Genomic DNA, 25,285 nt, shown 5'->3' with positions numbered 1-25,285 from the left:
TCGCCCCAAACATCCCCCCTCGCCCCAAACATCCCCCCTCGCCCCAAACATCCCCCCTCGCCCCAAACATCCCCCCTCGCCCCAAACATCCCCCCTCGCCCCAAACATCCCCCCTCGCCCCAAACATCCCCCCTCGCCCCAAACATCCCCCCTCGCCCCAAACATCCCCCCTCGCCCCAAACATCCCCCCTCGCCCCAAACATCCCCCCTCGCCCCAAACATCCCCCCTCGCCCCAAACATCCCCCCTCGCCCCAAACATCCCCCCTCGCCCCAAACATCCCCCCTCGCCCCAAACATCCCCCCTCGCCCCAAACATCCCCCCTCGCCCCAAACATCCCCCCTCGCCCCAAACATCCCCCCTCGCCCCAAACATCCCCCCTCGCCCCAAACATCCCCCCTCGCCCCAAACATCCCCCCTCGCCCCAAACATCCCCCCTCGCCCCAAACATCCCCCCTCGCCCCAAACATCCCCCCTCGCCCCAAACATCCCCCCTCGCCCCAAACATCCCCCCTCGCCCCAAACATCCCCCCTCGCCCCAAACATCCCCCCTCGCCCCAAACATCCCCCCTCGCCCCAAACATCCCCCCTCGCCCCAAACATCCCCCCTCGCCCCAAACATCCCCCCTCGCCCCAAACATCCCCCCTCGCCCCAAACATCCCCCCTCGCCCCAAACATCCCCCCTCGCCCCAAACATCCCCCCTCGCCCCAAACATCCCCCCTCGCCCCAAACATCCCCCCTCGCCCCAAACATCCCCCCTCGCCCCAAACATCCCCCCTCGCCCCAAACATCCCCCCTCGCCCCAAACATCCCCCCTCGCCCCAAACATCCCCCCTCGCCCCAAACATCCCCCCTCGCCCCAAACATCCCCCCTCGCCCCAAACATCCCCCCTCGCCCCAAACATCCCCCCTCGCCCCAAACATCCCCCCTCGCCCCAAACATCCCCCCTCGCCCCAAACATCCCCCCTCGCCCCAAACATCCCCCCTCGCCCCAAACATCCCCCCTCGCCCCAAACATCCCCCCTCGCCCCAAACATCCCCCCTCGCCCCAAACATCCCCCCTCGCCCCAAACATCCCCCCTCGCCCCAAACATCCCCCCTCGCCCCAAACATCCCCCCTCGCCCCAAACATCCCCCCTCGCCCCAAACATCCCCCCTCGCCCCAAACATCCCCCCTCGCCCCAAACATCCCCCCTCGCCCCAAACATCCCCCCTCGCCCCAAACATCCCCCCTCGCCCCAAACATCCCCCCTCGCCCCAAACATCCCCCCTCGCCCCAAACATCCCCCCTCGCCCCAAACATCCCCCCTCGCCCCAAACATCCCCCCTCGCCCCAAACATCCCCCCTCGCCCCAAACATCCCCCCTCGCCCCAAACATCCCCCCTCGCCCCAAACATCCCCCCTCGCCCCAAACATCCCCCCTCGCCCCAAACATCCCCCCTCGCCCCAAACATCCCCCCTCGCCCCAAACATCCCCCCTCGCCCCAAACATCCCCCCTCGCCCCAAACATCCCCCCTCGCCCCAAACATCCCCCCTCGCCCCAAACATCCCCCCTCGCCCCAAACATCCCCCCTCGCCCCAAACATCCCCCCTCGCCCCAAACATCCCCCCTCGCCCCAAACATCCCCCCTCGCCCCAAACATCCCCCCTCGCCCCAAACATCCCCCCTCGCCCCAAACATCCCCCCTCGCCCCAAACATCCCCCCTCGCCCCAAACATCCCCCCTCGCCCCAAACATCCCCCCTCGCCCCAAACATCCCCCCTCGCCCCAAACATCCCCCCTCGCCCCAAACATCCCCCCTCGCCCCAAACATCCCCCCTCGCCCCAAACATCCCCCCTCGCCCCAAACATCCCCCCTCGCCCCAAACATCCCCCCTCGCCCCAAACATCCCCCCTCGCCCCAAACATCCCCCCTCGCCCCAAACATCCCCCCTCGCCCCAAACATCCCCCCTCGCCCCAAACATCCCCCCTCGCCCCAAACATCCCCCCTCGCCCCAAACATCCCCCCTCGCCCCAAACATCCCCCCTCGCCCCAAACATCCCCCCTCGCCCCAAACATCCCCCCTCGCCCCAAACATCCCCCCTCGCCCCAAACATCCCCCCTCGCCCCAAACATCCCCCCTCGCCCCAAACATCCCCCCTCGCCCCAAACATCCCCCCTCGCCCCAAACATCCCCCCTCGCCCCAAACATCCCCCCTCGCCCCAAACATCCCCCCTCGCCCCAAACATCCCCCCTCGCCCCAAACATCCCCCCTCGCCCCAAACATCCCCCCTCGCCCCAAACATCCCCCCTCGCCCCAAACATCCCCCCTCGCCCCAAACATCCCCCCTCGCCCCAAACATCCCCCCTCGCCCCAAACATCCCCCCTCGCCCCAAACATCCCCCCTCGCCCCAAACATCCCCCCTCGCCCCAAACATCCCCCCTCGCCCCAAACATCCCCCCTCGCCCCAAACATCCCCCCTCGCCCCAAACATCCCCCCTCGCCCCAAACATCCCCCCTCGCCCCAAACATCCCCCCTCGCCCCAAACATCCCCCCTCGCCCCAAACATCCCCCCTCGCCCCAAACATCCCCCCTCGCCCCAAACATCCCCCCTCGCCCCAAACATCCCCCCTCGCCCCAAACATCCCCCCTCGCCCCAAACATCCCCCCTCGCCCCAAACATCCCCCCTCGCCCCAAACATCCCCCCTCGCCCCAAACATCCCCCCTCGCCCCAAACATCCCCCCTCGCCCCAAACATCCCCCCTCGCCCCAAACATCCCCCCTCGCCCCAAACATCCCCCCTCGCCCCAAACATCCCCCCTCGCCCCAAACATCCCCCCTCGCCCCAAACATCCCCCCTCGCCCCAAACATCCCCCCTCGCCCCAAACATCCCCCCTCGCCCCAAACATCCCCCCTCGCCCCAAACATCCCCCCTCGCCCCAAACATCCCCCCTCGCCCCAAACATCCCCCCTCGCCCCAAACATCCCCCCTCGCCCCAAACATCCCCCCTCGCCCCAAACATCCCCCCTCGCCCCAAACATCCCCCCTCGCCCCAAACATCCCCCCTCGCCCCAAACATCCCCCCTCGCCCCAAACATCCCCCCTCGCCCCAAACATCCCCCCTCGCCCCAAACATCCCCCCTCGCCCCAAACATCCCCCCCTCGCCCCAAACATCCCCCCCTCGCCCCAAACATCCCCCCCTCGCCCCAAACATCCCCCCCTCGCCCCAAACATCCCCCCTCGCCCCAAACATCCCCCCTCGCCCCAAACATCCCCCCTCGCCCCAAACATCCCCCCTCGCCCCAAACATCCCCCCTCGCCCCAAACATCCCCCCTCGCCCCAAACATCCCCCCCTCGCCCCAAACATCCCCCCCTCGCCCCAAACATCCCCCCCTCGCCCCAAACATCCCCCCCTCGCCCCAAACATCCCCCCCTCGCCCCAAACATCCCCCCCTCGCCCCAAACATCCCCCCCTCGCCCCAAACATCCCCCCCTCGCCCCAAACATCCCCCCCTCGCCCCAAACATCCCCCCCTCGCCCCAAACATCCCCCCCTCGCCCCAAACATCCCCCCCTCGCCCCAAACATCCCCCCCTCGCCCCAAACATCCCCCCCTCGCCCCAAACATCCCCCCCTCGCCCCAAACATCCCCCCCTCGCCCCAAACATCCCCCCCTCGCCCCAAACATCCCCCCCTCAACCCCTACTCCTATTTCACGTATACAATTTCATTTTGACCATCAATTATACCAATGATCCACACTGGAGGTAAATATCACGAACTTCTGTGAGATGGTGAGGTGATCACTGAACAATAAAGCTCAGAGACTGATGGGGGGGCTGCTCATTATCCTCTGTGATTTAATCCCCTTTCCCACTGAATACTGCGGACAGACATGGTCACCTTGGTAACAGAATGGTCAGTGTGACATCACTTTGTAAACAAGAGCACACAAGACAATGGGTTATCAGTAAATGGTAAATGTATTAAACACTCTGCAATTACATTGTAAATAAAATACTGGAAAATAATTGGTGAAGATAATTTATCTCTGGAATTGACGAGCAAACATTAAAAATGATGTGCTTTGTGTGTATATCTATATATAATATATATAGACTTTGTGTGCTCTTTTCAGTTGTTCTGCGTAACCTGATGTGATCCACACATTCGATGTTCTTTAGCCTATCCGGCGGTGCTTGCTGGGTTAGGATCTAAAGAGACCGTGCGCTGTTCCTCCTCCCACTGCCTGGGGGAAGGGGGCAGATATTTAAAGGGGCAGGGACTCCCCTTTCTTTGCCTCATTATATTTAAAGAGACAGTCCAGTTTATCTTGGGGTGTCGGAGGACTTCGCTAGCAGAGCTCCCATCAACAGTCGCTCCTTTCTGTACTGTGCAGTGATTGTAAAGCTGTCTATTTCAGTGACTTGAGCCTTTCTAAAATGTCTCACTGTTTTTGCTGATCCACTTGTATAATTTGGAAAGATTTCAGAATTGTGCAGTGTGATGACCAACGTTAAAGGTGGAGTCAAATTTGTTTCAAAATATTCTGTTCTAACCCTCCCCCAACCCCCCAAATTTTAGAACACTGCAATACTGACTGGGAAGTTCCCAAGTTGAATCCATGATCTGGGCTGTGAGTTGATCTCAGCCAAGGCAGCAGTTCAGGGATTATAATTGTCCTCAGTACCACTGGGCTAAATATGAGTAAAAATGAGCCAGTGTCCCTACTGTTCATACCGATCCCGTGACCTCAACTGGGAAGTGTGTGGGTGTCATTTGAGGACAGGATATGAAGCTGTGATGCCTACCGCAGTGGAAATCCTGCTGGCACTCACTGAGTCGACTGACGGTGAGGCACTAGAGGTTAACGAATGTCTGTAGAATTGCACCCAGCCAGATTTAGCATTTTCTGGAGATAATAAATCTGACGATGAAAGGAATGTTGAATTTAGACAGTGAGGATGGAGGGAGAGTGTCTAGAATAAGGAATTTACAGCTTAGGGGGGACAGGAGGGGACAGAATGTTGTGTAGAATCTAGAATTGTCTGTTCTGAATTTCTATCCTGTATTTAAAGTAACAATGTTTGTAACCACCATTTATTTGCAGGGTATTAGAAGGGGAGGATCTGCAGCTCGGAAACTCAAACCAAACATTGCGTCAAGATTTGACAGATTCCCGGATTGATCAGGATCACCTTATCATCAGCCTTTGTAAAAACACCAATCACAGCGGGGAGAAACAGGACACATGTTGTGTGTGTGGATACACCTTCAACCAATCGTTCAGTCTGTGAGACTCGTGCACCCACCTGACTCAACACTGTAAATGTGGGGACAGTGGGAATGGATGCTGTTGTACATGGAAAGTGATTCAGTCGCTCATCTCACCAACTGACATTCGAGGAGTTAGATAACAGACTTTCTCCTGTGCATATAGAGCTGGGTTATTGGGCCGTAATGTGTTTACTTATTCATCTTGTTGACTCTAAATCTTTGCCAATTATTTGATGTGATCGGTTTACATGTGCGTATTTTTTTAAATATGTTTGCTGAGTGAATTCAAATACAAATTGAAGCCAGGTTTGCAGGCGTGATGCCCCATTCACACATCGAACGTGAGAGAGATGCTGTGGGGCACATGATAAGTCCAAGGTCTGAAGGTGATTAACAGACTGGGTTTTATGTTTAGTGATCCTGGGCGTGTTATCAACACCTTCCCTGGATACCAAGGCTAGGAGATCAACTCTGGAAGGTATGGGAAACTGGGACTTGCCCCTGAGAGTAACCAAAGGTATAAGAACTAAAATAATCCAGAGTTAGAAAGGAGAAAAGGCCCAAAATGGAGCAGTCAGTAACAGGATGTCAATTAGTCTCATCTAATTTTGGAGTCATCAAATATCGACACACTTTGTTATTTGAAATATCAAAATATTAAACTCCAGCCCAGTTATAGGGGTTATTAACATCAGCAGAAACAATCCTCAACTGACAGAATGAACACGATTCAGTCAGGATGTGATTAACAGCAGCAATAACAGTAGAAACCAATCCCTGCAGTCACTTGTGAACTCGCTGCTGTCTCAGCAGGTCGGATGAATGAGTGAATCCCTTCCCACACTCAGAGCAGGTGAACAGCCTCTCCCCTTGTGACTGTGACAATGCATTTCTAGCTTGCAAGGTTGGGTTCAGTTCTGCACCTCCTGTGCGCAGAGTGAGAATAAACTCAATGAGCTGCTGATTTTCTACGCTGGCTCTTCCGTGCTGGCCCAATAGGGTGAGTCCATGCTGGCCCAATAGAGTGAGCTTGGGCTGGCCCAATAGGGTGATGTAATGACCAAAACTGTGTGAGTACTCCAGCTGTGTCCTAACTAGTGTTTTACACAGTTCTAGCATAACCTCCAGAGGGAGGTGGGAGTCTGGAACTTACTGCCTGAAAGAACAGTAGAGGCAGAAACCCTCATCGCATTTACAAAAGTGCTTGGATATGCACTGGAAGTGCGTTAACCTACAGGGCTACGGACCAAGAGCTGGAAAGCTCTTTTTCGGCCGCACAGACATGATGGGCCTAATGGCCTCACTCTGTGTTGTAAACTGCTATGATTCCAATCCTCTCCTGTCGGATATAAATTAACCCCACAGTCACTGACACCAATCCTCTCCTGTCTGATATAATGTTGCGAAGCACAGTGGAAGGCCAGAAGATTGGGAATTTTTTAGAAACCAGCAAAGGACGACAAAAAAATGATAAAGACAGAGAAGATGGCACATGAGAGCAAACTAGCAAGAAATATAAAAACAGACAGTAAGAGCTTCTACAGGGAAATAAAAAGGAAATGAGTACCTAACGTAAATGTTGGTCCCTTAGAGGATGAGACTGGAGAATTAATAACAGGAAATATGGAAATGGCAGAGATTTTGAACAAATATTTTGACTTGTTCTTCACGGTAAAGGACACTAAAAACATCCCAACAGTTGATAATCAAGGAGCTATTGCGGTGGTGAGGGGGGACTTAAAACAGTCACTATCACTAGAGATAAAGTACTTAGCAAATAAATGGGACTAAAGGTGGACAAATCCCCCAGATGGCATGCATCCTAAGGTCTTAAAAGAAGTGGCTGCAGAGATAGTGGATGCCCTGGTTGTAATCTACTAAAATTAGCTGAATTCTGGAGAGGTCCCAGCAGACTGGAAAACTGCCAATGTAACACCCCTATTCAAGTAAGGAGGGAGGCAGAGAGCAGGAAACCATAGACCAGTTAGCCTACCATCGGTCACTGGGAAAATACTGGAATGCATCATTAAGGAATTAGTATAAGGACATTTAGAAAATCATGTTGCAGTCAAGCAGAGTCAGCATGGTTTTATGAAAGGGAAATCATGGTTGACAAATTTGCTGGAGTTGTTTGGGGATGTAATGAGCAGAGTGCATAAAGGAATACCAGTTGAAGTTGTACATTTGCATTTCCAGAAAGCATTCGATAAGGTGCCACATAGAAGGTTACTGCACAAGCTAAGAGCTCACGGGGTTGGGGGTAATATATCAGAATGGATGGAGGATTGGCTAATGAACAGAAAACAGAGAGTCGGGATAAATGGGTCATTTTCCGGTTGGCAAACTGTAACAAGTGGGGTGCCGCAGGGATCAGTGCTGGGACCTCAACTATTTACAATTTATATTAATGACTTGGATGAAGGGACCAAGTGTAACACAGTCAAATTTGCTGATGATACAAAGATAGGTGGGAAACTAAGTTGTAAGGAGGGTGCAAAGAATCTAGAAAGGGATATGGATAGGATAATGAGGTATCAACGATATAGGTAAAAAATGGGATGAGATCCAACAAGCTGAATTTAGGGAGCTAGGAGTTAAATTAAAAAGTAGGACCTCAAAGGTAGTAATCTCAGGATTGTTACCAGGGCCACATGCTAGTCAGAGTAAAAATAGCAGGATAGTTAAGATGAATACGTTTCTTGAGGAATGGTGCAAGAGGGAGGGATTCAAATTCCTGGGATATTGGAACCGGTTCTGGGGGAGGTGGGACCAATACAACCGGTCTGCACCTGGGCAGGACCGGAACCGATGTCCTAGGGGGAGTGTTTTGCTAGTGCTGTTGGGGAGAGTTTAAACTAATACAGCAGGGGGATAGGAATCTATGCAGGGAGACAAAGGGAAGTAAAATGGGGGCAGAAGCAAAATGTAGAAAGGAGATAAGGAAAAGTGGAGGGCAGAGAAATCAAAGGCAAAAATCAAAAAGGGCCACATTACAACATAATTCTAAAAGCACAAAGAGTGTTAAAAAAAAACAAGCCTGAAGACTCTGTGTCTCAATGTGAGGAAGATTCATAATAAGGCACAGATAGCTGTTAACGGATATGATGTAATTGGGATTACGGAGACATGGCTCCAGGGTGACCAGGGCTGGGAACTCAACATCCAGGGGTATTCAATATTCAGGAAGGATAGACAGAAAGGAAAAGGAGGTGGGGTAGTGTTGCTGGTTAAAGAGGAGATTAACGCAATAGTAAGGAAGGATATTAGCTTGGATGATGTGGAATCTGTATGGGTGGAGCTGCAGAACATCAAAGGGCAGAAAACGCTAGCGGGACTTGTGTACAGACCACCAAACAGTAGTCGGGAAGTTGGGTATGTCATCAAACAGGAAATTAGGGATGCGTGCAATAAAGGTACAGCAGTTATCATGGGTGACTTTAATCTACATATAGATTGGGCTAACCAAATTGGTAGCGTAAAAATAAAATGGGAACGGTAGCTCAGCCGTGGATAACAAGGGAAATTAGGGATAGTGTTAAATCCAAAGAAGAGGCATCTAAATTAGCCAGAAAAAGCAGCAAACCTGAGGACTGGGAGAAATTTAGAACTCAGTAGAGGAGGACAAAGGGTTTAATTCGGAGGGGGAAATCATCATCATAGGCAATCCCTCGAAACGAGGATGACTTGCTTCCACACCAAAAAAGGATGAGTTCACAGGTGTTTCAATAAAGGACCTAATATTCCAGGTCCCAAACTACATCCTGAAGGGAGGAAGATGCCTGTGCGTGGATTTTTTTAACGTGTGGTGGCTGTTACACACCAGCCACCACACAGGCTTGACAGAGCTAGGTCTTGGTCCAGTGGTGAGGATTAACCAGGACGACTGCAGATCAGCTTTGCTGCATGGACCTAGTACGCACACATATCGCAGTGTGGGCTGGCCCGTGCTGCCCCTGGGCCCCGAACTCACACCTCTCCTGGGCCCCAATCACGTCCCTCCACAGTCTCTCGCCGTTCCTTTGCCCCGACCTCACTGCTCCTGCTGCACCGACCCACGTTCCAATCATCAACCTGGACCTTGATGACATCACTCTTTGCTGCCTTCACAGCTCGCGTTGCTCCCTGAAGCTGCATGCCCCCACGCTGCTCCCTGGGCCGCACACCACTCCTTTTATGGTCCCGACCTGCCATAACATATCCCGATCTTCCAATATAACACAGACAGCATATCTGGACATTTATCACATTGCTGTTTGTGGGAGCTTGCTGTGTTCAAATTGGCTGCTGCGTTTCCCACATTGGAGTGACTACACTCCAAAAGTACTTCATTGGCTGTAAAGTGTTTGATACGTTTGGTGGACATGAAAGGCGCTATATCAATGCAAGTCTTTCTTTCTTAATACAAAAGCGAATACTGCAGACGCTGAAATCTGAAATAATAACAAACTGCTGGAAATCTCAGCAGGTCAGGCAACATATGAAAAAAAAGAGTATGAGAGCAAGCTTGCAGGAAACATAAAAACAGACTGCAAAAGCTTCTATAGATATGTGAAGAGAAAAAGATTAGTGAAAACAAACGTAGGTCCCTTGCAGTCAGATTCAGGTGAATTTATAATGGGGAACAAAGAAATGGCAGGCCAGTTAAACAACTACTTTGGTTCTGTCTTCACGAAGGAAGACGCAAATAATCTTCCGGAAATATTAGCGGACCGAGGGTCTAGTGAGAAGGAGGAACTGAAGGAAATCCTTATTAGGTGGGAAATGGTGTTAGGGAAAATGATGGGATTGAAGGCTGATAAATTCTCGGGGCCTGATAGTCTGCATCCCAGAGTACTTAAGGAAGTAGCCCGAGAAATAGTGGATGCATTGGTGATCATTTTCCAACAGTCTATCAACTCTGCATCAGTTCCTGTGGACTGGAGGTAGCCAATGTAACACTACTTTTTAAGAAAGGAGGGAGAGAGAAAACGGGTAATTATAGACCGGTTAGCCTGACATCAGTAGTGGGGAAAATGTTGGATTCAATTATTAAAGATGAAATAGCAGCACATTTGGAAAGCAGTGATGGGATCGGCCCAAATCAGCATGGATTTATGAAAGGGAAATCCTGCTTGTTCAATCTTCGAGAATTTTTTGAGGATGTAACTGGTAGAATGGACAAGGGAGAACCAGTGGATGTGGTGTATTTGGACTTTCAAAAGGCTTTTGTGAAGGTGCCACACAAGAGATTGGTGTGCAAAATTAAAGCACATGGTCTTGGGGGTAATGTACTGATGTGGATAGAGAACTGGTTGGCAGACAGGAAGCAAAGAGTCGGGATAAACGGGTCCTATTCAGAATGGCAGGCAGTGACTAGTGGGGTATCGCAGAGCTCAGTGCTGGGACCCCAGCTATTTACAATATACATTAATGATTTGGATGAGGAAATTGAGTGTAATATCTCCAAGTTTGCAGGTGACACTAAACTGGGTGGCAGTGTGAGCTGTGAGGAGGACGCTAAAAGACTGCAGGGTGACTTGGACAGGATGGGTGAGTGGGCAAACGCCTGGCAGTTGCAGTATAATGTGCATAAATGTGAGGTTATCCACTTTGGTGGCAAAAACACGAAGGCAGAATATTATCTGAATGGCGGCAGATTAGGAAAAGAGGAGGTGCAGCGAGACCTGGGTGTCATGGTTCATCAATCATTGAAAGTTGGCATACAGGTACAGCAGGCGATGAAGACAAATGGTATGTTGGCCTTCATAGCAAGGGGATTTGAGTACAGGAGCAGGGAGGTCTTACTGCAGTTGTACAGGGCCTTAATGAGGTCCCACCTGGAATATTGTGTTCAGTTTTGGTCTCCTAATGTGAGGGAGGACGTTCTTGCTATTGAGGGAGTGCAGCGAAGGTTCACCAGACTGATTCCTGGCATGGCAGGACTGACATATGAGGAGAGACTGGATCAACTGGGCCTGTATTCACTGGAGTTTAGAAGGATGAGAGGGGATCTCACAGAAACATATAAAATTCTGACAGGACTGGACAGGTTAGATGCAGAAAGAATGTTCCCGATATTGGTGAAGTCCAGAACCAGGGGACAGAGTCTAAGGATAAAGGCTAAGCCATCTTGGACTGAGATGAGGAGAAACTTCACTCAGAGAGTTGTTAACCTGTGGAATTCCCTACCGCAGAGAGTTGTTGATGCCAGTTCATTGGATATATTCAAGGGGAAGTCAGATAAGGCCCTTACAGCTGAAGGGATCAAGGGGTATGGAGAGAAAGCAGGAAAGGGGTACTGAGGTGAATGATCAGCCACGATCTTATTGAATGGTGGTGCAGGCTCGAAGGGCCACATGACCTACTCCTGCATCTATTTTCTATGTACAGATGGATCTGGGGGTTCTTGTACATGAAACACAAAAAAGGTAGTATGCAGGTACAGCAAGTAATCAGGAAGGCAAATGGAATGCTGGCCTTTATTGCAAGGGGAATGGAGTATAAAAGTAGGGAAGTCCTGCTGCAACTGTAGAGAGCGTTGGCAAGACCATACCTGGAGTACTGCGCACAGTTTTGGTCTGGAGTGGTCTCTATTCCCGTGCCGAGGGGATTGCTACACCAGACGGGAGGGGCAACATTTGGGGACACTGATTCCCCACCAATTCCCATTCCCCTTCTTTCTGGTGGATAATGGAGGGGCCACTGTGTGTAATGTGCAAGTCAGTAAGAATTGTCAGCAAGCTCTTTCTAATTGGAGATTCTATTCAGCAGAAACTTTCACACACTATTGCAGATTTTGTACCAAAGATCAATTTAGGATTAAAGTAAAAGTTCATAATTTTATTGCAAACTAACTTTCTGTTGTGAGTCACTGAATTAAGGGGAAAGATAACACACAGCGTTTCTTAAATGGAAAATGCAGCCCCGAGAACACAATCAGCAATATATCCAGAATATTAAAGTCCAGCCCAGTTATAGGGTTATTAACATCAGCAGAAACAAACTCTAACTGTCACAATGAACATGGTTCAGTCGGGATGTGATTAACAGCAGCAATAACAGCAGATTCCAACCGCTGCAGTCACTTGTGAACTCGCTGGTGTGTCAGCAGGTGGGATGACTGAGTGAATCCCTTCCCACACTCTGAGCAGGTGAATGGCCTCTCCCCAGTGTGAACTCGCTGGTGTGTCAGCAGGGTGGATGACAGAGTGAATCCCTTCCCACACTCTGAGCAGGTGAATGGCCTCTCCCCAGTGTGAACTCGCTGGTGTGTCAGCAGGTCGGATGATCGAATGAATCCCTTCCCACACTCAGAGCAGGTGAACGGCCTCTCCCCAGTGTGAACTCGCTGGTGTATCAGCAGGTTGTATGATCGAGTGAATCCCTTCCCACACTCAGAGCAGGTGAACGGCCTCTCCCCAGTGTGAACTCGCTGGTGATTTACAAGGTCGTGTGACTGATTGAATCCCTTCCCACACTCAGAGCAGGCGAACGGTCTCTCCCCAGTGTGAAGTCGCTGGTGCGTCAATCGGTTGGTTGACGTAGTGAATCCCTTCCCACACTCTGAGCAGGTGAATGGCCTCTCCCCAGTGTGAACTCGCTGGTGTATCAGCAGTTTGGATGAAAAAGTGAATCCCTTCCCACACTCAGAGCAGGTGAATGGCCTCTCCCCAGTGTGAACTCGCCGGTGTATCAGCAGGTGGGATGATCGAGTGAATCCCTTCCCACACTCAGAGCAGGTGAACGGTCTCTCCCCGGTGTGAACTCGCCGGTGAGCTACAAGTTGGGATGACCCAGTGAATCCCTTCCCACACTCGGAGCAAGTGAACGGCCTCTCCCCAGTGTGATTGCGTCGATGAATTTCCAGCTGAGACGGTGATCTGAATCCCTTCCCACAGTCACCACATTTCCACGGTTTCTCCATGGTGCGGGTGTCCTTGTGACTCTCCATGGTTGGATGATCAGTTGAAGCCTCGCCCACGCACACAACCCGTTTACAATTTCTTCGCGCTGTGAATGGTGCGATGTTTTTTCAGGCTGTGTAACTGGCTAAAGCTCTTTCCACAGGCAGTGCACTGGAACACTCACTCAGCTGTGTGTGTCTCGGTGCTTTTCCAGTCACACTGATATTTGAAATCTTTTCCCACAGGCAGAACAGGCAAACATTCCTCCTTCCACTTTCAAAGGCCGATGATATTCAGGTCCTGATGAATCGATTGACTCCGTCAGATCTTGACGTGATGTTTGGTTTGTGTTTCCTGTCTGAAAATTTCCCCTTCTAATATTCTGTAAAAGGAGATAATAAAACTCATCGCTGTAAGTACAAGACAGAAATTCAGGATAGACACATCTAGTTTCCATGGAACATTCTTTCCCCTCTTGTTCTTCCAAAGCTGTAAATCCCTATCCCACACATTGTCCCTCCTGCTGTGCTGAAATCCAAACCCATCGCACATTTCTCGACTGTTTCTCCTCCACTCCCAGTTTTCACCACCAATTCTGGCTGGGTTCAGGTCTACACTCACTGGTTCTCCTCCCTCTCCACCCCTGAAGGTGCTGAGTCTGGCTGGGCCCAGATCCACATTCACTGGTTTCCCTCTCCCTCTTCCCCTAAAAGTGCTGACTCTGGCTTTGAGGAACAGGGTAGATGAAGGGGAACCAGTGGATGTGGTGTATTTGGACTTCCAGAAGGTATTTGACAAGGTGCCACATAAAAGGTTACCGCACAAGATAAAAGTTCACGGGGTAGGGGGTAATATATTCGTCTGGAGAGAGGATTGGTTAACTAACAGAAAAGAGAGAGTCGGGATAAATTCTCGGGTTGGCAATCAGTAACTAGTGGGGTGCTGCAGGAATCAGTGTTGGGCCCCCAACTATTTACAATCTAGATTAATGAATTGGATGAAGGGACCGAGTGTAATGTAGCCAAGATGGGAGGAAATGCAATGTGCGAGGAGGACACAAAAAACCTGCAAAGCGACATAGACAGGCTAAATGAGTGGGCAAAAATTTGGCAGATGGAATATAATGTTGGAAAGTGTGAGGTTATGCAGTTTGCCAGAAAAAAATTCGAAGAGCATGTTATTATTTAAATGGAGAAAAATTTGCAGTACAGCGGGACCTGGGGGGTCCTGCTGCATGAAACACAAAAGGTAAGTATGCAGGTACAGTAACTAAACAGGAAGGCCAATGGAATCTTGGCATTTATTGCAAAGGGGATGTTGTATAAAAGCAGGGAAGTCTTGCTACAGTTATACGGGGTATTGGTGAGGCCACACCTAGAATACTGTGTACAGTTTTGGTTTCCATATCTAAGAAAGGATATACTTGCTTTGAAGGCAGTTCAGAGAAGGTTCATAAGGTTGATTCCGGAGATGAGGGGGTTGATTTATGAGGAAAGGTTGAGGAGGTTGGGCCTCTACTCATTGGAATGCAGACGAATGAGGGGTGATCTTATCGAAACTTATAAGATTATGAGGGAGCTTGACAAGGTGGATGCAGAGAGGATATTTCCACTGATAGGGGAGACTAGAACTAAAGGGGCATGATCTTAGAAGAAGGAGCCGCCCATTTAAAACTGAGATGAGAGGGAATGTCTTCCCTCAAAGGGTTGTAAATCTGTGCAATTTGCTGCCTCAGAGAGCTGTGGAAGCTGGCTCATTGAATAAATTTAAGACAGAGATAGACAATTTCTTAACCGATAAGGGAATAAGGGGTTAGGGGGAGCAGGCAGAGAAGTGGACCTGAGTCCATGATTGGCTCAACCATGATCGTATTAAATGGTGAAGCAGACTCGAGGGGCCATATGGCCTACTCCTGCTATTATTTCTTATGTTCTTATGCTAACTCTGTCTGGGTTCAGTTCTACACTCACTGGTTCCCTCCCTCCCCTCCCCTGATGGTGCAGACAGTGGCTGGGTTCAGTTCTTCAATCACACGTTTCCCACCCTCTGCTCCCCTAAAGGTGCTGACTGTGGCTGGATTCGGTTCTGAACTCACTGGTTCCCCTCCCTATGCTCTCTTGAATGAGCTGGATCTGGCCGAGTTCAGTTCTGCACTCACTGGTTCCCCTCCCTCTCCTCTCCTGATGGTGGTGACTCTGGCTGGCTTCAGTTCTTCAATCACACGTTCCCCACTCTCTGCTCTCCTGATGGTGCTGACTCTGGCTGGGTTCAGTTCTACACTCACTGGTTCCCCTCCCTCTCCCTCCCCTGATAGTGCTGACTCTGGCTGGGTTTAATTGTACAATAACTGATTTCCTTTCCCTCTCCTCCTCTGAAGTGCTGGCTATCTTAGATCTGGTCCTGTGTAATGAGATAGGATTAATAAACAATCTCTGAATAAAGGAACCCCTTGGAATGAGTGATCATAGCATGGTTGAATTTCAAATTCAGATGGAGAGCGAGATATTTGGATCTCAAACCAGCGTTCTAAGCTTAAATGATGGAGACTACAAAGGTATGAGGGCAGATTGGGCAAAAGTGGACTGGGAAAGTAGATTAAAGTGTTGTAGGGCCAAATTACAGCAAAATTCTAAAGGGACAAAGTGTGTTAAAAAGACAAGCCTGAAGGCTCGGTGCCTCAATGCGAGGAGTATTCGGAATAAGGTGGATGAATTAACTACACAGATAGCAGTTAACGGATATGATGTAATTGGTATCACAGCGACATGGCTCCAGGGCGACCAAGGCTGGGAACTCAACATTCAGGGGTATTCAACATTCAGGATGGATAGACAGAATGGAAAAGGAGGCGGGGTGGCATTGCTGGTTAAAGAGGAAATGAACGCAATAGTAAGGAAGGACATTAGCTTGGATGATGTGGAATCAGTATGGATGGAGCTACGGAATACCAAAGGGCAGAAAACGCTAGAGGGAGTTATGTACAGACCACCAAACAGTAGTAGTGAGGTTGGGGACAGCATCAAACAAGAAATTGGGGATGCGTGCAATAAAGGTATGTGCAATACAGTTATCATGGGCGACTTTAATCTACATATTGATTAGGCTAAACTGGTAGCAATGCGGTGGAGGAGGATTGCCTGGAGTCTTTTACAGATGGTTTTATAGACCAATATGTCGAGGAACCAACGCGAGGGCTGGCCATCCTAGACTGGGTGATGTGTAATGAGAAAGGATTAATTAGCAATCTTGTTGTGCGAGGCCCCTTGGGGATGAGTGACCATAATATGGTAGAATTCTTTATTAAGATGGAGAGTTACACATAATTAAGGTGAAGATAGGCACATTTTTGAGCGATAAGGGAGTAAAGGGTTATGGGGAGCGAACGGGGAATTGGAACCTAATCCATGATCGGATCAGCCATGATCTTATTGAATGGGGAGCAGGCTCAAGGGGCCAAATGGCCTACACCTGCTCCTATTTCTTATGTTCTAGACAGTTTCCCCTCCACTCCCAGTTTTCACCACCGATTTTGGCTGGGTTCAGTTCTACACTCACTGGTTCCCCTCCTCTGAAGGTGCTGACTCTGGCTGGGTTCAGTTCTACACTCACAGGTTCCCCTCCCCTGAAAGTGCTGACTCTGGCTGGGTTCAGTTCTACACTCACAGGTTCCCCTCCCCTGAAGGTGCTGACTCTGGCTGGGTTCAGTTCTACATTCACTGGTTCCCCTCCCCTGAAGGTGCTGACTCTGGCTGGGTTCAGTTCCAGACACTGACATCATTCACTTTGTTCCTGCACCAACATGGCCGCGCGTGCGCTTTGCTACTCACTGAATATCGATGGCGGACCGTTGAACCTGACTTCCTACACAAAAATGGCCTGAGCCTGTGACCGGGAAAAGCCCCGATGCTGCAACCGCCGATATTCCGCTTATTATTTCGGGCTTGCGACAGGCACCGGTTGTTTGTGAAGCCTCCCCGGCTCCCCGCTGGTTCATTACTCCGCTCCGTCCCGCTAAAAAGGACACTTCTGAAGAGCCTGTTTAAAACATGTTGCCTCCGCCAGTACCCGCGCCGCACATGCTCCAAAGCCACCCCCTCCTCCCCCCCAGGACCCGCGCCTGCGCACTGAGCTCCTGTTGTCTGTGTGCGGCACATTCTCCCCCGCGGGGCATGCTGGGTACATAAGACCATGAGAAATTGGAGCAGGAGAGGGCCACCCGGACCCCCAAGCCTGCTCCCCATTCAATAAGATCATGGCTGATCTGATCATAGAGTCAACTCCACTTCCCTGCCCACTCCCCAGAGCCCTTTACTCCCTTATCGCTCAAAAATCTGTCTACCTCCGCCTTAAATATATTCAATGAACCAGCCTCCACTGCTCTCTGGGGCAGAGAATTCCACAGATTTACAACCCTCTGAGAAAAGAAATTCCTCCTCATCTCAGTTTTAAATGGGCTGAGGAGAAAGGCTACATTTGTGAATAGAACAAGATTTACTGTGATTTCATTGGGCACTGTACCATGTTCATTCTGGCAGCTCTTGTTCGTTTATGATGAACTTAATAACCCCTATACCTGAGCTGGAATTTAAAACCCTGTCTAAATATTGAATAAATTATCTGTGTTTCAAACACAGTGTTTCGAATATTTGATTGCTCCGTGATCACAGGAGACCAATCGATGTTCCATTTTAGTGCTTTTTCTTAATTTAACTCTGTCACTTCTCACCTAGTTTGCCTTCTATCATATCAAACCCCAGACTTGTTCTGTTTGAGGTCCCACAAGACGAATTTGTGGAGCTAGGAGCTAAATTAAATAGTAGGACCTCAAAGGTAGTAATCTCAGGATTGCTATCAATGCCACATGCTAGTCAGAGTAGGAAGCGCAGGATAGCTCAGATGAATACGTGGCTTGAGCAGTGGTGCAGAAGGGAGGGATTCAAATTCCTGGGATATTGGAACCAGTTCTGGGGGAGGTGGGACCAGTACAATTGACCTGCACATGGGAGGGACCGGAACCAATGTCCTAGGAATGTTTGCGAGTGCTGTTGGGGATTAGACTAATATGGCAGGGGGATGGGAACCTATGCAGGGAGACAGAGGGAAGTAGAATGGGGGCAGAAGCAAACCCATTGTAAATGTCAACAATTGTAATTAAGTGCTGTTCAGAGTGCATTTAGAATTTTGTACATCAACAACAATACCAGGAATCAGTGAGTGCAGATGAACGGAGTAGAATGCAGAAGTAGAAAGAAGAAAAGTAAAAGTGAGGGCAGAGAAACCCAAGACAAAAAGCAAAAAGGGCCACATTACAGCAAAATTCTAAAGGGGCAAAGTGTGTTAAATAGACAAACCTGAAGGCTCTGTGCCTCAATGCGAGGAGTATTCGTAATAAGCTGGAGGAATTAACTAAACAGATAGCTGTTAATGGATATGATGTAATTAGCATCACGGAGACATGGCTCCAGGGTGACCAAGGCTGGGAACTCAACATCCAGGGGTATTCAACATTCAGGAAGGATAGACAGAATGGAAAAGGAGGTGGGGTGGCTTTGCTGGCTAAAGAGAAAATTAGCGCAATAGTAAGGACGGACATTAGCTTGGATGATGTGGAATCAGTATGGGTGGAGCTACGGAATACCAAAGGGCAGAAAACCCTTTGGGAGTTATGTACAAACCACCAAACAATAGTAGTGAGGTTGGGGACAGCATCAAATAAGAAATTAGGGATGTGCAATAAAGATACAGCAGTTATCATGGGCGACTTTAATCTGCATATTGATTGGGCTAACCAAACTGGTAGCAATGCGGTGGAGGAGGATTTCCTGGAGTCTTTTATGGATGATTTTCTAGACCAATATGCCGAGGAACCAACTAGAGGGCTGTCCATCCTAGACTGGGTGATGTGTAATAAGAAAGGACTAATTAGCACTCTTGTTTTCGAGGCCCTTTGAGGAAGAGTGACACAGTTAGTTCAGAGACTGGGGTCCTGAACTTAGGAAAGGTAACTTCGATGGTATGAGACATGAATTGGCTAGAATAGACTGGTGAATGATACTTAAAGGGTTGACGGTGGCTTGGCAATGGCAAACATTTAAAGATCACATGGGTGAACTTCAACAATTGTACATCCCTGTCTGGAGTAAAAATAAAACGGGGAAGGTGGCTCAACCGTGGCTAACAAGATAAATTAAGTATGGTGTTCAATCCAAGGAAGAGGCATATAAACTGGTCAGATAAAACAGCAAATGTGAGGACTGGGAGAATTTTATAATTCAGCAGAGGAGAACAAAGGGTTTAATTAGGAGGCGGAAAATAGAGTTTGAGAGGAAGCTTGCTGGGAACATAAAAACTGGCTGCAAAAGCTTCTATAGATATGTGAAGAGAAAAAGATTAGTGAAGACAAACGTAGGTCCCTTGCAGTCAGATTCAGGTGAATTTATAATGGGGAACAAAGAAATGGCGGACCAATTGAACAAATACTTTGGTTCTGTCTTCACGAAGAAAGACACCAATAACCTTCTGGAAATATGAGTGGACCGAGGGTCTAGTGAGAAGGAGGAGCTGAAGGAAATCCTTATTAGGCGGGAAATTGTGTTAGGGAAATTGATGGGTATGAGGGCCGATAAATTCCCGGGGCCTGATCGTCTGCATCCCAGAGTACTTAAGGAAATGGCCCTAGAAATAGTGGATGCATTGGTGATCATTTTCCAACCGTCTATCGGCTCTGGATCAGTTCATATTGGCTGGAGGGTTGCTAATGTAACGGCACTTTTTTTAAAAAGGAGGGAGCGAGAAAGTCAATTCAAGTCAGCATGGATTTATGAAAGGGAAATCATGCTTGACAAATCTTCTAGAATTTTTTCAGAATAGTGGATGCGGTGTATTTGGACTTTCAAAAGGCTTTTGACAAGGTCCCACACAAGAGATTGGTTTGCAAAATCAAAGCACATGGTATTGGGGGTAATGTACTGACGTGGATAGAGAACTGGTTGGCAGACAGGAAGGAGAGAGTCGGGATAAACGGGTCCTTTTCAGAATGGCAGGCAGTGACTAGTGGAGTGGTTCAGTGCTGGGACCCCAGCTATTTACAATACACATTAATGATTTATGTGAAGGAATTGAGTGTACTATCTCCAAATTTGCAGATGACACTAAGCTGGGTGGCGGTGTGAGCTGTGAGGAGGACGTTAAGAGGCTGCAGGGTGACTTGGACAGGTTAGGTGAGTGGGCAAACTCATTGCAGATGCAGTATAGTGTGGATAAATGTGAGCTTATCCACTTTGGTGGAAAAAATATGAAGGCAGAATATTATCTAAATGGCGGCAGATTAGGAAAGGGGAGGTACAACGAGACCTGGGTATCATGGTACATCAGCCATTGAAAGTTGGCGTGCGGTACAGCAGATGGTGAAGGCGGCAAATGGTATGTGGGCGTTCATATCTAGCGGATTTGAGTACAGGAGCAGGGAGGTCTTACTGCAGTTGTACAGGGCCTTAGTGAGGCCTCACCTGGAATATTGTGTTCAGTTTTGGTCTCCTAATCTGAGGAAGGACGTTCTTGCTATTGAGGGAGTGCAGCGAAGGTTCACCAGACTGATTCCCGGGATGGCAGGACTGACATATGAGGAGAGACTGGATCGACTGGGCCTTTATTCACTGGAGTTTAGAAGGATGAGAGGGGATCTCATAGAAACATATAAAATTCTGACGGGACTGGACAGGTTAGATGCAGGAAGAATGTTCCCGATGTTGGGGAAGTCTGGAACCAGGGGACCTTATCTAAGGATAAGGGGTAAGCCATTTAGGACTGAGATGAGGAGAAACTTCTTCATTCAGAGAGTTGTTAACCTGTGCAATTCCCTACCGCAGTGAGTTGTTGATGCCAGTTCATTGGATATATTCAAGAGGGAGTTAGATATGGCTCTTATGGCTAAAGGGATCAAGCGGTATGGAGAGAAAGCAGGAAATGGGTACTGAGGTGAATGATCAGCCATGATCTTATTGAATGGTGGTGCAGGCTCGATAGGCCGAATGGCCTTCTCCTGCACCTATTTTCTATGTTTCTATGTTTGAGTACATGAGTTTTGGTTGTAGTAGACTTAACTGCAGTGTCTCACTTTAAACTCAGCTGAAATCCTTTGAACCACCCCTTTATTGAACTGTCTTGCATAAGATTTGAAATCCGTTACTTTCTGTATCAGTTAACCCGGTTTTGGAACTGATTGAATTTAACAAACCCATCCACACATTTTGCACGTGATAGCTTGTGACATATCCTATATTTGTAATTGTGTTTGCCACAAACTCCGTTCCCTAGACACTGATTCCATCCCTCTCCCCAACTTCTGTCTGAGACTGAACCAGACTGTTCGCAATCTTGTTGTGATACTTAACCCTGAAATAAGTTTTTGACCACTTATCCACAGCATAACTAAGATTGCCTATTTCCACCTCTGTAACATCGCCCATCTCTGCTCTTGCCTCAGCTCATCCACTGCTGAAGCCATCATCCATGCCTTTGTTACTTCTGGTCTTGACAATTCCAAAGCACTCCTCCCACATTCTACCCTACATAAGCTGGAGTTGATCCAAAACTCGGCTGCCCATGTCCTAACTCGCACCAAATCCTGCTCACCCATCACCCCTCTGCTCGCTGACCTGCACTGGCTTCTGTTGAGCAACGCCTTGATTTCAAAATTCTAATACTTATTTTCAAATCCCTCCATGGCCTCGCCCCTCCCTAGCTCTGTAAACTCCTCCAGCCCCACATCTGCTCCCCCCCCACCCCCCAGTCTTCCTGAGCATCCCTGATTATAATTGTTCAAACACTGGTGGCTTTGTTGGCTGTGCCTTCTGTTGCCCAGGCCCCAAGTTCTGGAATGCCCAGCTTAAACCTTCCTGTCTAACCTGTGCTGTACCTGCCCTGGCAGTTTTTGATGTGATCGTGTTTAGCAAGTTTTTCTCTGTATCTAGTGGACATAGTCTCAGAAAAAGGGGCCGCCCATTTAAAACTTAGATGTGGAGGAATTTCTTCTCTGAGGGTTGTAAATCTGTGAATTCTCTGTCCCAGAGAGTTGTGGAGGCTGGGTCATTGAATATATTTAAGGCGGAGATAGACAGATTTTTGAGCGATAAGGCAGTAAAGGGTTCTGGGGAGCAGGCAGGGAAGTGGAGCTGAGTCTATGATCAGACCAGCCATGATCTTATTGAATGGGGAACAGGCTCGGGGTCCGGGTGGCCCACTCCCGCTCCTATTTCTCATGGTCACCCCCCCGGAGCCTGTTTTTTTCCTTGTCTCGAGTGCCCACTGATCATTATCCCACGATTCACATCCTATCCTGACTAATGTTGTTCTAACTCCTGCCAGTACCATTTGAATTCGGCCCATCCTCCCTGTTGTCTCTCTAATCTCTCCTGCCTTCCCCCTATCACAGACCTTCCCTGTTGTCCTTTCTCCCCCTCCCCCTTTCAGTACTCCTTCAGGATCTGTTCTTTCCCAGCACTCTCCAGTTATGACGGAGGGCCGCGGCCCCGCCCCCTCTGACGCTGCCCACAGATGCTGCCTGAGCCGCGGACACTTCCAGCATCTTCTGTTTGTGTCGCCAGAGACACTTTCCCTTCAGCACCGCGCGCCCTGGATTGTTCGGCGATTGATTGATTGGTGCCGCGGCCCCGCCCCCCCCGCCGCTGATTGGCGCGGAGCACCGCGCGCTGGGTGGGCTGGTGCCCCGCACCGCCTCACCATTGGCTGCGGGCTGAGTGCTGCGCGCGGTTGGCGGGCTCCACTCGCGGCCTTTGAGCTCGGGGTCCCGGGTGAGGCAAGGCGGAGTTGTGCGCAGGCGCGGGCCAACCTATTGGCCGCGGATGGACGGACGATGTTTCACCGCCGCCGTCGCGGAGGATGGAGGAGCGGCCCGAGCAGCGCGCCCGGCCTCCCTGCGGACTCTCATACTCACGGACACGCGCGGGCAGCGAGATTTGGCCGCCAAGTCGGCGGGTGGCGGGGACGGGCCTTTGTTACTGTCAGGGATTGCAGGGAGTTCGGCCGCCATCTTTGGGCAGCACGGGACCGGCCGCCGCAGGGAGCGACAGGGGCGTGGCTTCCTCGACGTCACAATGCTTTCCATTGTCCCTCTGCAGGGCAGGGAGCATGCGCGGTGGCCATCTTACTGCAGGGAGGCCATCAGGTGCAGGATGGGGACCAGTGACATGAATACATGAGAACATCAGAAATAGGAGATGAGTCGGCATTTGGTCCCTCGAGCCTGCCACCATTCAATAAGATGATGGCTGCAGCATCTGGGGTGTTTTTCCTTGGAGCAGTGAAGGTGCAGGGCAGGTTTAACAGAGTTGCTCACAATCAGGAAGCTTTAGATTGAGTCAGGGAACAGAGTGGTTCTGCTCACACAATCAGAGAATGGTTACAGCACAGAAGGCCATTCGGCCCGTCGAGACCCTGCTGGCTCCCAGCTCGTCCCACTGCCCCCCCCCCGCCCCCGACACCGGCCCTGCAAATGTTTTCTTTCAGAAACTTATCCAACTCTCTTTTGAAAGCTGTTATTGAGTCTTCCTCCACTACCCTTTCAGGCCGTGCATTCCAGAACCTAACCATGTGGTGTATTTAGATTTCCAAAAGGCATTCGATAAGGTGCCACACAAAAGGTTACTGCAGAAGATAGAGGTACGCAGAGTCAGAGGAAATGTATTAGCATGGATAGAGAATTGGCTGGCGAACAGAAAGCAGAGAGTCGGGATAAATGGGTCCTTTTCGGGTTGGAAATCGGTGGTTAGTGGTGTGCCACAGGGATCGGTGCTGGGACCACAACTGTTTACAATATACATAGATGACCTGGAAGAGGGGACAGAGTGTAGTGTAACAAAATTTACAGATGACACGAAGATTAGTGGGAAAGCGGGTTGTGTAGAGGACACAGAGAGGCTGCAAAGAGATTTGGACAGGTTAAGCGAATGGGCGAAGGTTTGGAAAATGGAATACAATGTCGGAAAGTGTGAGGTCATCCACCTTGGGGAAAAAAAAAACAGTAAAAGGGAATATTATTTGAATGGGGAGAAATTACAACATGCTGCGGTGCAGAGGGACCTGGGGGTCCTTGTGCATGAAACTCTTTTGGAGTTTACCTGAAAAAAAACATAAACATTAACCGTGCCACCCGCCCTGGATGACACACCAGACATTTACAAGGCCCTTTTTTTCTTTTTTATGTTTTTTTTTTGTGTTTTTCTTTTTTTTTTTTGTGTGTTTTTTTTTGGGCGCTAAAATCACATTTTTTCCAGTGCCCCCTATAAAAGGGGAGGGGGACACTAAAAGCACCGGCAATTAAAACAAATTAAACTTTAAAACGTAAAATCAAATTAAAATTTGGTTGCCGGGCGTGATGATGCACTCCAGTCCCTCCGGTGCCCACCTCTCGAGGAAGGCCGTGAGCGTACCGGTGGACACCGCGTGCTCCATCTCCAAGGACACCCTGGACCGGATGTAAGAGCGGAAGAGAGGCAGGCAGTCAGGTTGAACGACCCCCTCGACCGCCCGCTGCCTGGACCGGCTGATGGCACCCTTGGCCGTGCCCAGCAGCAGTCCTACGAGGAGGCCCTCGGACCTACCCGCTCCCCTCCGCACAGGGTGCCCAAAGATCAGGAGAGTGGGACTGAAGTGCAGCCAAAATTTCAGGAGCAGCCCCTTAAGACAATGAAACAGGGGCTGCAACCTCGTGCACTCAGTAAAAACATGGAACACGGACTCCTCCAGACCGCAGAAATTGCAGGCGGCCTGGGAGTCCGTGAACCGGCTTAAAGATTTGTTGCACGGCACTGCTCCGTGCACCACCCTCCAGGCCAAGTCCCCGATGAATAGTGGGAGGACTCCCGCCTCCTCCGGACGGCAATATGGTACGCCATGGCGTGTCCGGACGGCCGGCGAGGATGGCAAAGTTGAGAGTGTGCAGGAGCAGCCCGTACAGGAAACCCCTCCGCGCGGAACTGAAAGGCACGGAGGGGATTTCCCCGAGGCGGCTCAAGTTGTGAGGCGCCGGCCCCCCGAGGGAGGTTCCGGGATTTGGCGCCAATGAGGAATTCCGTCCCGACGGGGGTCAGTTCGGACGGGATCTCCCCACG

The 25,285-nt window shown here is 50.1% G+C and overlaps 2 protein-coding genes across 8 annotated transcripts in view; one reads left to right on the top strand and one right to left on the bottom strand.

Moving 5' to 3' along the window:
* The window catches only part of LOC139250701 (zinc finger protein 229-like), a 103,850-nt gene that overhangs the window by 37,221 nt on the left and 41,344 nt on the right, over positions 1 to 25,285 (top strand). For 2 of the 5 annotated variants that reach the window (XR_011591347.1, XR_011591342.1), the window contains exon 3: positions 5,105 to 11,970. The exons of the other annotated variants lie outside the window; for them this stretch is intronic. The gene's annotated coding sequence lies outside the window, so the exon portion shown is untranslated. Of the gene's footprint in view, positions 1 to 5,104; positions 11,971 to 25,285 lie in introns of those variants that run through there. 5 annotated transcript variants of the gene reach the window in all.
* LOC139250704 (zinc finger protein 432-like) overlaps positions 1 to 25,285 on the bottom strand; it is a 384,699-nt gene that overhangs the window by 350,364 nt on the left and 9,050 nt on the right. For 2 of the 3 annotated variants that reach the window (XM_070873083.1, XM_070873082.1), the window contains exon 3: positions 12,078 to 13,536. The exons of the other annotated variant lie outside the window; for it this stretch is intronic. In XM_070873083.1, the coding sequence (XP_070729184.1) occupies positions 12,332 to 13,201 (870 nt within the window). In that variant the 5' untranslated portion in view covers positions 13,202 to 13,536 and the 3' untranslated portion in view covers positions 12,078 to 12,331. Of the gene's footprint in view, positions 1 to 12,077; positions 13,537 to 25,285 lie in introns of those variants that run through there. 3 annotated transcript variants of the gene reach the window in all.

Source organism: Pristiophorus japonicus, unplaced genomic scaffold (assembly GCF_044704955.1).
Source record: "Pristiophorus japonicus isolate sPriJap1 unplaced genomic scaffold, sPriJap1.hap1 HAP1_SCAFFOLD_416, whole genome shotgun sequence".
Taxonomy (NCBI): Eukaryota; Metazoa; Chordata; class Chondrichthyes; family Pristiophoridae; genus Pristiophorus; species Pristiophorus japonicus.
The sequence above is the reverse complement of the archived record's forward strand: the minus strand, read 5'-3'. Positions and strand labels throughout refer to the sequence as shown.